Source organism: Oryctolagus cuniculus, chromosome 11, assembly GCF_964237555.1.
Source record: "Oryctolagus cuniculus chromosome 11, mOryCun1.1, whole genome shotgun sequence".
In the NCBI taxonomy this organism is placed as follows: domain Eukaryota; kingdom Metazoa; phylum Chordata; class Mammalia; order Lagomorpha; family Leporidae; genus Oryctolagus; species Oryctolagus cuniculus.
In genome coordinates, this window is record NC_091442.1 from 15,296,290 (window position 1) to 15,312,243 (window position 15,954).

At 54.9% G+C, this 15,954-nt stretch overlaps 1 protein-coding gene across 1 annotated transcript in view; it reads right to left on the reverse strand.

The window, feature by feature from the left end:
• MYBL2 (MYB proto-oncogene like 2) overlaps positions 1-2,126 on the reverse strand; it is a 31,735-nt gene extending 29,609 nt beyond the window's left edge. Inside the window, exon 1 of the mRNA XM_002721063.4 lies at positions 1,878-2,126. Coding sequence (XP_002721109.3) covers positions 1,878-1,897 — 20 coding nt within the window. The 5' untranslated portion in view covers positions 1,898-2,126. The remainder of the gene's footprint in view (positions 1-1,877) is intronic.
• Between the last annotated feature and the right edge of the window lie 13,828 nt (positions 2,127-15,954).

Consider the following 15,954-nt stretch of genomic DNA (forward strand, 5'->3'; position numbering starts at 1 on the left):
AACTCCTCTCTCAAGCCCTTATGTTGAAACTGCCCATCCTACCACCACCCACTGCTGTCTCCATTGGGCCTGCACCAAAGTTGGCACCACAAGCCCTTTAGAAATGTCTGCACACGGGCCGGCACTGTGGCTCAGGAGGTTAATCCTCTGCCTGTGGTGCTGGCATCCTATACAGGTGCCGGTTCTAATCCCAGCTGCTCCTCTTCCGATCCAGCTCTCTGCTGTGGCCTGGGAAAGCAGTGGAAGATGGCCCAAGTCCTTGGGCCCCTGCACCCGCATGGGAGACCCAGAAGAAGCTCCTGACTTCGGATCAACCCAGCTCTGGCTGTTGTGGCCATTTGGGGAGTGAACTAGCAGATGGAAGACCTCTCTGTCTCTCCCTCTCACTGTCTGTAACTCTAAAAAAAGAAATGTCCGCTCGGGCAAGGACTGGATACATGAATGAATGAATGTGCAGAGCTGCTATCAGTTGATAAGACATGCTGATTACATTTTTTTTTTGCGTAGGAGAGGAAGGGATGGTGTCTGAACTCAGCAATACATCGAGTCACGGAAGGATTGGAATTCTACCTTGCCTGTCATTCCTAACCCAATTCCTGGATCCTCCACCAACACCAAACAGGCAAAGACCGCCAAGACAGGGAGGGGAGGAAGGTGCTCCCAGGCCCCTCCTGACAGGAAGTGCACTCACTCTCACTGGCTCCATTTAACGCAGGGGAAACTGAGGCGCACGGTGGTTATGCCACCTGCCAAGTCCAGGAGGCAAGGCTCTGAGAACCCCCTGAGCACCATACCTTTAAGCCCTCACCCCCGAACCCCAGCCTGGAAAAGCAGAGGCCAGTGAGTGCCCTTCGGGGTGCTGGGCTCTGCTCCTGGGCAGGGCGAGTCACAGGCCCGGCCGGAAGTGGGGCACGGGGGCACCAGAGTGCCCAGGCCACTGAACAGTGCTCCACTGAGCCCCAGGGGAGCAGCAGCGGAGAACCTGGGGTCAGCCCAGGGCCATCACTCCAGCAATAAACATCTTTCAAGTGCCTGACCAGGAAACCACTGGGCACTGCTGTGGCCCTGGAACCTGGCGCCTAAGGAAGTCGGTCCCTGGCTCGGGGGCCTCGACCACCCTTCCGGGGACCAGACGCCCCTCCCAAGAACAGGCTCCACGGGGAATTACCACTCCCACACCCCCAGCCCGAGGGGACAAACACCTCCAGCTCCTAGGGCACCGCGGCTGGGGCACACAGGTGTAGCTGCAGACGCGGGGCTGGGCTCCAGGCCGCCGCGTATTCTCTGGGGGGACTAAAATGGAGACCGCAGTTCCTGCTTTCGCCCCAGGGGCCGCGGGCAGAGCCGTCTCCGCCTCGTCGGTCTCTCCACCCCGGCTGCCGGGAAGAGAGGTCTCGGAGACAACACCGCGCCCGGGCGCAGCACGCAAGCGGGAGACAAAGGAGCCCCCTCCTCGCCCGGGCACCCCTCTCAGGACGCGAGAGCCAGCACCCCGGAACTCACCGGCAAACGGGACCCAAACCGGGAGGTCGCCTCCCAGCCCAGCGAAGGCCTTCCCAGCTGACTCCGGCCGTCCCACCCCCACCCCGCAATTAGGCGGGAGACAGATGACATCACGCCGGACTTGGCCCGAGGCCCAGGAGACCCGCGCGGCCCGGCCCCGAGGCTCAGCAGGTCCAGGGAACCGAGCGAAGGGCCCCCAAGGAGCCCCTCGGCGTTGCGCGCGCCCCCCGCCTCGGGGGCCCGGGGCGCTCCACTACCCGCGAGAATCCCCTCCCTGCCCCTATCCGGGACCTCTGGAGAGGGTGGCGGTGCGGGAGTGGGGAGGGAGCTGCGGGGGGAGGGGAGGCGTCCCCAGCCCGCCCGGTTCGGCTCACCCGCGCGTCCGCCGAGACATCCCCCCCGGCCCGGGCCGCGCCGCGCTCGCCCGCCCGCCGGCTGAGCCCGGAGCGGGGGCCGGGCCGGGGTCAGGATGCGGGCTGCTCCGGCCGCTCCGGGCCCCGGGCCGCGCTCGGCGGCTTCAGCACGTCCACAGGTCGCACCGCTCGCTCAGAGGAACTGCAGCTGGGCCGGCGCGCACAGAAGCACTTTTCTATCTCCCGCCAAGCGCGTCGGCGCCGCCCGGGCCTGGCGCGCGGGCGCAAGGGCGGGACTACGCGGGCCGGGGCGGGGCGACGCGGCCGGGGGCGGGGCGACGCGGGCCAGGGCGGGGCGACGGCGATGCCTAAGCGCCTTGGCAGGTGGCTGCACCTTGCCGGGGCCCAGTGCCCAGCGCGGACGGTCTGGGAGTGGCCCTCCCGGCGAGGACTGAGAAGAGGGAGCGCACCGCGGGGATGAGAGGCCGGGAGGAAGCCACGCGCGGGCAAAACCCAGGCTGCAGCGTCCCCCAGGGCGGACCCTCAGCCCCACCTGGCCGCCGCTGGGCCCGCGCCCCCCCGCCCAGCTTCGTCTCCTGCTTCGGAACGACCCTCGTGGAACGCGAGTCCGCCCTTGTGTCTCGGGAACTTGGACCTCTCGCCTCTCCTGCAGGGTAAATTCCTCCCTCCGGAGTCAGGCTGACAGGATTCACCTAACCCTGGCGGGGTAGGGCACCATTTTTTCTGCCAAAGGCCATTTGGATAATTACAGCATCCGCAGGCGAGACAAAAGCATGGACTTAAAAATTAGCCTACTGTAGAGTGAATGTGGAGACCCGCCTGCGGAGGCCAGGCGGAGTGGTCTCGGATATGGCCCGCGGGCCGGATTGCTCCTGGCCGAAGGCAGCAGCCTCCTGGCGCTGGGTTGCGCCGTCCCTGGGGCCTGGAAGTGCTGCCCTTCCACCTGGAAACTTCCTGTCCCCTGCCCACCATCTGTGTGTGGCTCTGTCCGTCTGCTCCTTTGAACCGTGAGCACTCTGAGATCCTCGCAGCTTTCGGGTCACCCCAGTGTCCCAGAGCCCAGAACACGACCTGAAGGCCCCAGGTAAAGGTGTGTTGACTTAAGCTCTGGGTACCGCCTGCTTAAACTCCTAGACGTTTAGCAAGGATTTTCCATTTTAGACCTTCGTTTACTGAGTACCTACAGTGTGTCTGGCTGGGATGGGCTTCCTAGCAGGAGAGCTGAGACGAAGGTAAATGAACTCCAAGAGCAGGAGCCAGGGCAGCCCAGGCCCAAGCCCAGCCTCCCAGCCCCCGCCGAGGCCTCCGGTTGTCCTGCTGGGCAGGCCAGGCAGCCACTGAGAACCAGACTGACCTCGCGCTTCTACAGCACTTGATTCAAGGCTTCCTCACCCACTCCCCTCTCAAAGTAACTCGCGTGGACGGCCCCTGGGCACTGCTAGCCAGACTTCCTGGGGTTCCATTCCCAGTCCACCACTTACAGGTTTCCTGATCACAGACAAAACGCCTGGCTCCCTGTGCACCCTGTCTCTGCATCTGTACTGGCCAGTTCTCTGTATAAAGTTTAATTTTTTTTTAATGTGTTTGAAAGGGAGAGAGATCTTCCATCTGCTGCTTTCCTCCCCGACCCCAACCGGCCTCAACAGCCAGGGCTGCACAAGGCTAAAGCCAGGAGCCCAGAACTCCATGGGGGTCTCCCACTGGGTGGCAAGGCTCTAACTACCTGAGCCATCACCTCGTCACCTGCTGCCCCTACATTCGTAGGAAGCTGAAATCAGATGCCGAGCCAGGAACTGAACCCAGGTACTCTGATATTGTAGGAGGGTGTCCCAAGCACCTGTTCCCTGTGCATAAATTTTAATTCATTTAATCCTTATTAACATCCCCATGTCTTAGATACTAATATTACTTCTTCAAGCAGATGGAGAAAGTGAGGCACAAAATTCCCCACACCTGGGCAGTGTATTGCAAGGGAGAGGAAAATGGGTTCCTCCATCCTTCTAAGGTTCACTGAGCTATGAGTTAAATTGACACCAGACAGACAAGAGGAAAAAAACATTTAATTTCGTGCATATGCACTTGAGAGTTGATCAGATGACTGAAGCTCTTATAGCACTGTGTGCTGTGGGAGGGGGCTGGGCGTGGCGCTGCTGGGGTGGGGGTGGGGGTGGGAGGGTGCGCAGAGGAACTGAACGCTGGGCGGAGGTTGTCCGGTTTTGCAGTGGAGGGCTCCCAGGTGGTAGGAGTTTCTTCGTTTCAGCTACTTTACTAAATTTCCCATAAGGTGCATGGTTCCTTTACAGAAGATGGTTTCTCAGGGCCACTCTGGTATCTATAGTTTCTTTCAGACAACCACATGCCCCCCCCCAAAAAAAAAAAAAAAGTACCAGCGTACGTCAAAAAGTCTGCGGAAAAAGGAATTAAAGGATAAGTTTAAGTTTAAGGAGCTGGTGTTGTGGCAGAGCAGGTAATGCTGCTATGATACCAGCATCCCGTATGGCACTGCTTCATGTCCCGGCTGCTCCAGTTCTGCTCCAGCTCCCTGCTAATGCGCCTGGGTAAGCAATGGAAGATGGCCCAGATCTCTCTCCTTCTCCCCCTTCCCCTCCCCCTCCCTTGTAAAATGATAATTTAGGGTCCAGCCGTGTAGCACAGCAGGCTAAGCCACTGCTTGAGATGCTGGACTCCCACATCCCGAGTCCTGGTTTGAGTATCTGCTGGTCCGCTTCCAATCCAGTTTCCTGCTCATGCATCTCTGCTTCGCCCCTTGCCATCCTTGTGGGAGACCCAGACAGAGCTTCTGGCTTCAGCCTGGAAGATCCCCCTCTGTGTCCCTTTCTCTCTCACACTCTACTACTCTTAAAAAAAAAAAAAGGCATGTTTAGTTTAGGGGCCGTTGTGACACAGCAGGTTAAGTCCCCACTAGAGAAGCCAGTCTGCTCCCCCACTGCTTTTCCTCCTTTCAAATAAATAAGTTTTTAATTTATTTATTTATTTGAAAGAGTTACAGAGAGAAGGAGGGAGAGACAGAGTTCTTCCATATGCTAGCTTATACTCCCTAGATGGTCACAACAGCCAGGGTTGGGCCAGGCTGAAGCCAGCAGCCAGAAACTCCCATCTGGGTTTCCCAGGCGGGTGGCAGGGGCCCAGGCACTGGACCATCCTCCACTGCTTTCCTAGGCATGTTAAGAGGGAGCTGGATCGGAAGTGGAGCAGCCAGGACCTCAACCAGTTCTCATATGGATGCTGGCGTCACAGTCATCTGCTTAATCCACTGTGCCACAATGCTGGTCCCTCCAAATTTTTTTTAAAGTTCACTTTTGAGAAAAATTTGTGAAATCCACACAGGTTTTGTCGTAATACATCTTTTTTTAGTGAACTTTGAAGACCTCTGGTGTACATGGATTTCAAAATTTTTTCACACCAAAATAAACTTTTTAATTCTATTTTCCACAAAATGTTTTAAATGATTTAACTTATTTGAAAGGCAGAGTTAGAGAGACAGAGACAGAGAAAGACCTTGCATCTGCTGGTTCACTACCCAAATGGCCATAACTGCCAGCACTGGGCTGGGCTGGGCCAGGTCCAAGCCAGGAGTCCAGAACTCTATCCGAGTCTCCCATGTGGGTGGCAGGGGCCAAAGCAATCATCCATCTTCCACTGCTTTCCCAGGCACATTGGTAGGAAGCCAGATTGGGAATGGAGCAGTCTGGACTCCAACTGGTGCTCATATGGGATGCCGGCATTGTGGGTGGCAGCTTAACCCACAGCACCACCACACCAGCCCCTTCCACAAAACATTTTTGAAATGTCCTCATATATTGTAGAGTGGCACATTCTGGTCTCCTGTAGTCACATTTTGTGTCCTGAACCCCAACATTCTGTTCCTAATCACTACATTGGTACCTACTTAAAAGGTGGTTGTAGGCCGGCGCCGCGGCTCACTAGGCTAATCCTTCACCTTGCGGTGCCGGCACCCCAGGTTCTAGTTCCGGTCAGGGCGCCGGATTCTGTCCCGGTTGCCCCTCTTCCAGGCCAGCTCTCTGCTGTGGCCAGGGAGTGCAGTGGAGGATGGCCCAAGTCCTTGGGCCCTGCACCCCATGGGAGACCAGGAGAAGCACCTGGCTCCTGCCTTTGGATTAGCGCGGTGCGCCTGCCACAGCGCGCTGGCCGTGGCGGCCATTGGAGGGTGAACCAATGGCAAAGGAAGACCTTTCTCTCTGTCTCTCTCACTGTCCACTCTGCCTGTCAAAAAATAAAAAAAAAAAATTTAAAAAGGTGGTTATAGAATTAAATAACTTAAAAGCTCACAGTGCAGAGAACAGTCCCTGGCTATATTATGTATTAAATTAAACTACTATACTACTGTTAGCATTATTACTACTGTGATCCTTCCATTGCCCTCACACTTGTCCCTTGAGGCCTAGGAAGCTGCTTTGCATGCAACACATACTCTTACATGGATTTTTAGTCCCATTTCAGACACAGGCCGGATCTGGCCCCGTGGGGCAGGTGTTTTGCCCAAGGCAAGAGGTAGGGAGCACCTGCAGAGTCCACCTGGAAACAAACTGGGGCCATTTGACCAATAAAGCGGAGCCGTGGGAGCCTGGAGCCAGTGGCGAGGCAGGCTGCAGGAAGATCACTCTGATGCCAGATAGAATCTGTTGATGTCTGCAGGCGTGTGCTCTGCGGTTGTCATCCAGCACACAGGCCCTGGAAAGAGGACTCCGGCGTCCAGGGCGAAGCCCCCTGGGCACAGGTCTGATAATAACTTGCAGAGTGAACTCAGCTGCAAATCTTTTCCAAGCTGTGTCATCCTTGGACAGGGAGGCTCCAGCCATTTGGTCATTCCATGGTCTGTCCCACCTCAGGCTCCAGACCTAGGGCCTGGCCCTGTGTTGGAAAGACAAGGATAAGACCGACTCTGAATGCCTGGGGCCGGCACCGGGCTGGACACGGAACAGACAGATGCCAGGTAAATAAGCAGGGTCACAGGCCCTCTGGCTGAGGTCTTCCCCTCCACCTATTGAGAACTTCCCGTTCCTGTCCTCCCACCCTTCCCCCACCTGCAATTTTAGTGTTTTCTCACCATGCACGTTTTTTAGCTTGAGTTTATTTTTACTTATTTTGAGAGAGAGCACGTATCTACTGACTCAATCCCCGAAATGCCCACAACAGTTGGAACTGGACCCAGCTCTCAAACCAGGTTCCCACTAGGGTGGCAGAAATTCTGTTACTTAGGGGCTGGCACTGTGGCATAGCAGGTAAAGCTGCCGCCTGCAGTGCTGGCATCCCATATGGGCACTGGTTCAAGTCCTGGCTGCTCCATGTCCCATCCAGCTCTCTGCTGTGGCCTGGGAAGGCAGTAGAAGATGGCCCAAGTCCTTGGGCCCCTGAATACACATGGGAGACCGGGAAAAAGCTCCTGGCTTCTGGCTTCAGATCAGTGCAGCTGGGCCTTTGTGGCCAATTGGGGAGTGAACCAGCGGATGGAAGACCTCTCTCTCTCTCTCTCTCTACCTCTCCTTCACTCTCTAACTCTTTAAAATAAATAAATTTTTTAAAAAATGGGGCCAGTGCCATGGCACATTAGATTAATCCTCCACCTGCGGTGCTGGCATCCCACAGGATGACCCAAGTGCTTGGGCCCCTACACCTGCATGGGAGACCTGGAAGAAGCACCTGGCTCCTGGCTTCCGACTGGCACAGGTCTGGCTGTTGTGGCCATCTGGGGAGTGAAACAGCAGATGGAAGACTCTCTCTCTCTCTCTCTGCCTCTCTGTGGTTCTGCCTTTCAAATAAATAAATAAATCTTTTTAAAAATATTTTGAAGCAAAGGAATATTTTTCCAGACACTTTAAAAAAATTATTTGATTGACTGATTTGAAAGGCAGAGTTACAGAGAAAGAGGGAGAGACCTTCTGTCGCTCCCCCTCTTCGTGGAGGAGCAACACAGGACCCTGCGCTGTTCTTTCGTCTGCTCGGCCCTCCCCGGGTTTGCTGCTGGTTCTTCCCGGGTTGGCTACTATCCCTTCCACCTCCGTGGAAGGGCAGTTCCCCCTGGCCGCATTCCCCACTTCCGCAGGGGAGCGGCACACCGCCGGCCGGCTTTCTGGGGGGCTGCACGGGTTCCCTTAGATGTTCCCCATAGATGTTCCTGGTGCATGCCGTCTCTCTCCTCCTTTATAGTCCTCCTCCGCCAATCCCAACTCGGCTGAGTACGCTGCTCTCCAATCAGGAGCAAGTCCTACAGTTAATTGGTTGAACTGGAGGCAGCTGTGCGGAAGCTGTTTACTTCTCTCCCAGCGCCATATTGTGGGAGAGCAGATGCATAGAATAAGTCTTAATTCCAGTAACAGTCTAGTCCGGTTTGCTCCCCACACCTTCCATCTGCTGGCTCATTCCCCAAATGGCTGTAAAGGCCAGGGCTGGGTCAAGCCAAAACCAGGAGCTTGGAATTCCATCCAGGTCACCCACCTGAGTGCAGGGGCCCAAGGACTTGGCCATCTGCTGCTGCTTTCCCGGGTGTATAAGTAGGGAGCTGGGTTACTACTAGCAAAGTAGAAATGGGACCAACAAAGTATTCAGATCAGGAAACAACAGCTCAGGGGCCAGCACTGTGGCTTAGTGGGTAAAACCACCACCTGAGACGCCAGCATCCCATTTGGGCACTGATTTGAATCCCGGCTGTTTTACTTCCTATCCAGGTCTCTGCTTATGGCCTGGGAAAGGCAGCAGAAGATGGCTCAAGTACTTGGGCCCCTGCCATGCACATCAGAGACCTGGATGAAGCTCCTGGCTCCAGCCTGGCTTGCACAGCTCTGGCTGTTGTGGCCATCTGGGGAGTAAACCAGGGATGGAAGATCTAATTCTTCCTCTATCTCTGTAACTCTGACTTTCAAATAAATAATTTTAAAAATAGTTCAGTGTTACTGGGGAAGACACCATATGCCAGGTACCATACTAAGAGCTTTATGGCCATTTTGCATTTAATGCTCATCACTGTGTGAGGCAGGTAACATTTTTAAAAGATGTATTTATTTATTTGAAAGTGAGAGTTACAGAAAGGTCTTCCATTAGCTTTACTCCCCACATGGCAGCAACGGCTGGGTGGGAGCCAAGCCAGGCCAAAGCGAGGAGCTGGGAGCTTCAGCCAGTCTCCCTCATGGGTGACAGGGCCTTCACTGCTTTTTCTCAGATCGTCAGCAGGAAGCTGGACTGGTGCCCACGTGGGATGCTAGCATCGCAGGCAGTAGCCTTACCTACTGTGCCACCTCGCTGGCCCCAGCGGGTAACATTTGAAGAAAAGGAAACTAAAGCACAAGGATATAAACTCAGTTAAGCTGATCACACAGCTAGGGCTGATAACGAAGCCAAGCACCCACCATCTGAAGTGTAACGTTGAAGAGTAATGTTTGTGAAATGCTGTTGTGGCGCAGCAGGTTCAGATGTTGCCTGCAATGCTGACATCCCGATCTCCCATATTGGGGTGCCAGTTCGAGTCCCAGCTGCTCCGCTTCCAATCCAGCTCTGTTACTTTGCCTGGGAAAGTGGAGGATGGCCCAAGTGCTTAGGCTCCTAACTTGTCTTTGGCCTGGCCCAGCCCTGGTGGTTGTGGCCATCTGGGAAGTGAACCAACAGATGGAAGATCCCCACCCCACCCCCTCCTCGTAACTGCCCTTCAAACAAACAAATCTTTAAAAAGAAAATGCACCATGAAGATTGAAGCTGGGTTGCAGCCAGTCGCTAGTCATGCGATGCTCTAATCACCCATCGTCTCCAGAAGTTGACCAGCCGGTAGGGTTGCCAAGGCAACAGAACATTAGCTCCTACCACCCACTCAGCAGTCACCGAAGGCCCTTTAGAACTGCGTGATGGAGGAATCTCCAAGGCAGCCAATGCAGGGAGTGGCACAGTGCACGGCAGGCGGGAGGAAGATCAGGAAGCACTCAGGTCATCTTCCGGGGTAAACAGCAGTTAAGACGCCAGTTGGGGTGTCTACAAGCCCAAATGAAGTGCCTGGGTTTGAGTCCTGGCTCTGCTCCCAATTCCGGCTTCCTGCTAATGTGCACGCTGGGAGACAGCAGGTGATACCTCAAGGGGCTGGGTCCCTGCCACTCACGTGCAGACCTGATTGTGTTCCCTGACCCTGGCTTCAGACTGGCCTCGTCCAAGCTGTTGCAGGCATCTGGGCAGTAAACTAGTGCATGGGGGAGTCCCGTTATAAAGAAATAAAAGTTTCTTTTTTTTTAGAAAGTCACTTCTCACTTTTCTCACATCACAATCTGACCCATCTTCAAATCATATTGGTTTTCCCCCAAATGGTATCGAGGAGCAAGAGCAAAAGAGAAGATGCTCAATGTCTTGTTATTAGGGAAACATACATTCAAACAGCATCAGCTTTATCTGCCTACTAGAACAGCTAAAAAGACTCACCGTCCCACATACTGGTGAAGACAGCAGCCAGCATGGACGGCACACCGGCTCACTAGGCTAATCCTCCGCCTGCGGCGCCGGCACACCGGGTTCTAGTCCCAGTCGGGGCGCCGGATTCTGTCCCGGTTGCCCCTCTTCCTGGCCAGCTCTCTGCTGTGGCCAGGGAGTGCAGTGGGGGATGGCCCAGGTGCTTGGGCCCTGCACCCCATGGGAGACCAGGAGAAGCACCTGGCTCCTGCCTTCGGATCAGCGCGGTGCGCCGGCCGCAGCGGCCATTGAGGGGGGTGAACCAACGGCAAAGGAAGACCCTTCTCTCTGTCTCTCTCTCTCACTGTCCACTCTGCCTGTCAAAAATAAATAAAAATTAAAAAAAAAAATAAGATGGGAGCCAGCAGAATTCTCAGGTGCTGCTGGTGGGAATGTCAAACTGTACAATCACTTTGGAAACACTGTTAGCAGATTCTTAAAGACTTATAACCCAGCTATTCTAAGAAATTGTCCACACACAGACTTTTACATAGCTTTATTTGTAATAGCCCCCAAACAAGCCAAATGTCAACTGGGTGAATAAATTAGAGATACAAAACAAACATCCATACAGTGGGATACAACCCAGCAATAAAAAGGAGTAATGCAATATATATGAATTTCAAATTAATTATGCTGCAAGAAGCCAAAGAGAACACACTGTGATGTAATTATACACAACTCTGGAGAACGCCGTCAATGTACAAGACAGAAACCAATCTGAAGTGACAGTGGCTGTAGAGAAAATGGAATGCTGGAGGACACAGAAGTTCTGGGGGACAATGGCCAAGCTCCACATACATGACCTTAGGAGTCCCTGCTAGTTACTGAACCAATTTTTAATTTTTGACAGGCAGAGTGGACAGTGAGAGAGAGACAGAGAGAAGGGTCTTCCTTTGCCATTGGTTCACCCTCCAATGGCCGCTGCGGCCGGCGTACCACGCTGATTCGATGGCAGGAGCCAGGTACTTCTCCTGGTCTCCCATGGGGTGCAGGGCCCAAGCACTTGGGCCATCCTCCACTGCACTCCTGGGCCACAGCAGAGAGCTGGCCTGGAAGAGGGGCAACCGGGACAGAATCCAGTGCCCCGACCGGGACTAGAACCCGATGTGCCGGCGCCGCAAGGCGGAGGATTAGCCTAGTGAGGCGCGGTGCTGGCGGCTGTTCCATTTTCAATCCAGCTCCCAGCCAATGCGCCTGAGAAAGCAGCAGCAGATGGGCCAAGTGTTTGAGCCCCTGCACCCACGCGGGAGATCCGGAAGAAGCTCCAGGCTCCTGATAGGCCCAGCTCCGGGCCCCCAAGGATTTATTTACTTATTTGAAGGACAACGTTACAGAGAGGGAGAGGGAGGGGAGGGAGGGAGACGGAGAAATCGATCGATTGATCGATCTTCCATCCGCTGGTTCACTCCCTAGATGGCCACAACAGCCAGAGCTGGGCCGATTCAAAGCCAGGAGCTTCTTCCGGGTCTCCCACGTGGGTGCAGGGCCCCAACACTTGGGCCATCTTCTGCTGCTGCTTTCCCAGGCCACAGCAGAGAGCTGGATCGGAAGTGGAGCAGCTGGGTCTCGAACCGGCGATGCCGGCCCTGTAGGCGGCGGCTAACCGGCTACGCCACAGCGCCGACCCCTGTAATTCTTTCAAAGAAATAAATCTGTTCGAAAAGAGAAAGGGAAGGGCTCAACGCCAGGGAAGGCCGCCGACGGACGTTCCCTTTTCGCATTTTCATCAGTGCTAACTAGCAGCCTTCCGACTTAGGGACTTCCAGCCCAGCGGTCCTCTAGGAGCCGTGCTGGGGCCTGCAGATGCGGGGGCGATGAGCCGCCGTCCTCCGCGCGCCACGCTAATAAACACATTGTCCTCGAGTCACGGTACTCTCGGGGTAGCGACTGTCCAGCGTCCAGCAGCCCGGGCCTGACTTCCGCACTGGGCAGCATCCTGGCCCTGGAATATCCCGGGAGGCCCCACCGCTCGCAGGTGACCCGGAGCAAGGGATGTGGCCTGCTTCGGGGGGACTCCGGGTGTGAACCGAGGTCGAAGGTTGGAGGCCCTAGGCCGTTGGGCAGCACGGCTGGCACGAAATCAACCCACGGAGCCCACAGCCCGGCGCTGGCGCCGCGCGGGGCATCTCGGGAGTCGCGGCGCTGACGTCACGGGGGCGCCGGCACGCAGGTCTATGCAGCCTCGGGGCACCTGAGGTCTATCGCTAGGCTTCCCATCTCGGTTGTGCGGAGGAGCCCAGAGCGGGAGAGGGAGCAAGGGCGGGGTGTGGGCGTTCTCGAGAGTTCGGCGTCACCGTTACCGCCTCGCCCAGCCGTCTGCCCGACTCCCCAGCGTGTGTCGGCCCTGGGCAAGCTCCTAGCCTACAAGTTCTCTTCCTGCTCTTGGTCGTCGTTAGACTTACTGGGTTAAAACTCTACGCGATCAGATGGTGAGCTGCAGGGGGGGCAGGCCTAGAATGATACCTTAATAGGCTTTAGGTTAAAATTTGTGCCACGTAACAAGATGCTACGTGTTGAAGTAGGTATTTTTCCATGTTTCTTGAAGGCATTGAAAGAAGGTGTTTCCGGGGTTAGCCAGAGGGGAACTCAGTAGCCAACACTGTTTTTTCCCATTTTTTTATTTGAAGCCCAGAGAACAGACAAGAGCTCCCATCCGCGGATTCCTTTCCCAAAGGCCCTCAACAGTGCAGCCGGAGCCTGGGAGGCAATTCAGGGCGCCCTCGTGGGTGGCAGGGACCCAACCTCAAGTACCATCACCTGGGGCCGGCCAGGATCGGGGTGGATGCAGGAAATTAACCCTGACGCAGCCATTCCAATGGATGTCCTAACCACTAGATAAAATGGCAGCCCTCCCCACACCACTTAAAATTTTTGGGTCTCATGGGGCCGGCACTGTGGCGCAGTCGGCCCGCAGTGCCGGCATCCCATATGGGCACCCGTTCAAGTTCTGGCTGCTCCACTTCCGATCCAGCTCTCTGCTGTGGCCTGGGAAAGCAGTGGAAGATGACCCAAGTGCTTGGGTTCCAACACCCGTGTGGAAGACCCAGAAGAACCTCCTGGCTCCTGGGTTCAGATCGGCGCAGCTCCGGCCACTGCGGCCAATTGGGGAGTGAACCATCGGACGGAAGACCTCTCTCTCTCTGCCTCTCCTCTCTCGGTGTAACTCTGACTTCAAATTGTGGGGAGCAACTCGGACTAGACTGTTACTGGAATTAAGACTTATTCTATGCATCTGCTCTCCCACAATATGGCGCTGAGAAGGGAGTAACAACTTCTACGCAGCTGCCTCTCGCCAACTTGAGTGATGACCTGCAGGAGCTGATCCTGCTCCTGATTGGAGGAGAGCAGCGTACTCGGCATGTGGGTAGCAGAGTTGGGATTGGTGGAAGAGGACTATAAAGGAGGAGAGAGACAACATGTACCAGGAACATCTATCTGAAGGAACATCTGAGCAGCCCCCGAGAGAGCCCGCCAGCGGTGTGCCGCTCCCCCGCGGAAGTGGGGAAAGTGGCAGGGGGAATCGCCCTTCCACGGAGGTGGAAGGGTTGGTAGCCAACCCGGGAAGAACCAGCAGCAAACCCGGGGAGGGCCGAGCAGACGAAAGAACAGCGCAGGGTCCTGTGTCGTTCCTCCACGAAGAGGGGGAGCGACATAATGGTGCCGTGACTCGGATAGGAAACCTAGGCAGGGTTTAGTGTCGTTCCTCCATGAAGAGGGGGAGCGACACAAATAAATAAATCTTAAAAAAAAATTTGGGTTCCCCCCATTTAAGTTTTTTAAGATTTATTTTATTTATTTGAAAGTTACAGAGAGAGGTAGAGCCAGAGAAAGAGGTCTTCCATCCGCTGGTTCATTCCCCAAATGGTTGCAGTGGTGGGGGCTGTGCCAGGCTGAAGCCAGGAGCCAGGAGCTTCTTCGAGATTTCCCATGTGAGTGCAGAGGCCCAAGCACTTGGACCATCTTTTGCTGCATTCCCAGGCACATTGGCGGGGAGCTGGATTGGAGGTGAAGCAGTCAGGACATGAACCAATGTCCATATGGATGCCAGGGCTGTAGATAGTGGCTTAACCCACAAGGCCACCATGCCAGCCCCCAGTTTTTTTTAAAGATTTATTTATTTGGAAAGCAGAGTTAGGAGACAAAAGATCTTCCATCTGCTGGTTCATTCCCTAAATGGCTGCACAGCCAGGGCTGGGCCAGCAGGAAACAAGACCCTGGAACTCCTTTCAGCTCTCCCATGTGGGTGCAGGGGCCCGAGTACGTGGGCCATCTTCTGCAGCTTTCCCAGGTGCATTAACAGGGAGCTGGATCAGAAGTGGAGCAGCTGGGACACAAAGCAGGCTCCCTGTGGGATGCTGGCATTGCAAGTGGTGGCTTAATCCACTGGGCCACAGTGTGAGCCCCCAAATTAAATTTCAATAAGGCATATATAGAGCTCTAAAACCTATTGTTAGAGGAACAGCGTTTAAAAACTGCCCTCTTGCGAGCAGTTATTATAAAGATCTTATTTACTTGAGAGGCAGAGTTACAGACAGACAGGTCTTCCAATCCACTGGTTCACTCCCCAGAAGTTGGAGCTGGGCCAATCTGAAACCAGGAGTTTCTTCTGTATCTCCCACGTGGGTGCAGGGCCTCAAGCACTTGAGCCATCTTCCACTGCTTTCCCAGGCCATAGTAGAGAGATGGACTGGAAGAGTAGTAGCTGGGACATGAACCTGGTGCCCATATGGGATGCCAGCGCTGCAGGTGGAGGCTTAACCTGCTATACCACAACTCCAGGCCTCTTTCTGTTTTTCTAAGTTTCAAGTTTTTCCTAAGAAATCGGTAAAAAAAAAAAAACCAAATATATCCTTGCCACAATTCATCCATGTATGAAAGGGAAAACTTGTAGACTCCTGTGGCAGGTCAGGCCCTACCTCCTGCAGGAGAGCGAGGTAGCAGCTCAGGTCCATAGGCAGACATAGTGCTATCTACCTTCAGGCCTGTTTCCCCGTTGGAATTGGATTAAATTCAGATGGCTCCAAAAACTTCCTTCTACAATTGCAGGTTCTATCTATTGGCTATTGTTGTGTAACTACTCCAAATCGGTGACTTAACAATTGCCATTTTATTGTTTGCATGGATTCTGTGGGTCAGGACTTAGAACAGGCCCAGCAGGTGCAGCTTGTCTCTCCTCCGTGATGTCTGGGCCTCAGCTGGGATGGCTTAGAGGCTGGGTGACTCAATGGCTGGGTCAGGAATCATTTAGGGATATCATCATTCATGCTTAGTATTATCATTGAGGCTGGTACAGGTTGGGACTTGTTTGCTATTGGCCAGAACACCTAGACATGGCCTCCCCATGTGACCTCACACTTCTTACATGGAGGCTTCTGGCCCCGAAGCTGAGGAACCAGGCAGAAGCTGTACGGCCTGGCCTCAGAGTTCCCAGAGCGTCACTTCCACAGTGCCAGGTCCAGAGGGAGTGGGAGGGGTATCAAGCCCACAGAGCCGAGCACACGGTTCGGGAGACAACCGAGGAAGTTTTGGGGTGTATTCCAAATACACTGCCACCTCATTCCCCAAAACTGTTCAGTAGCTGCTCCAGACCCTGCCCTCCAATCAAAGCGGC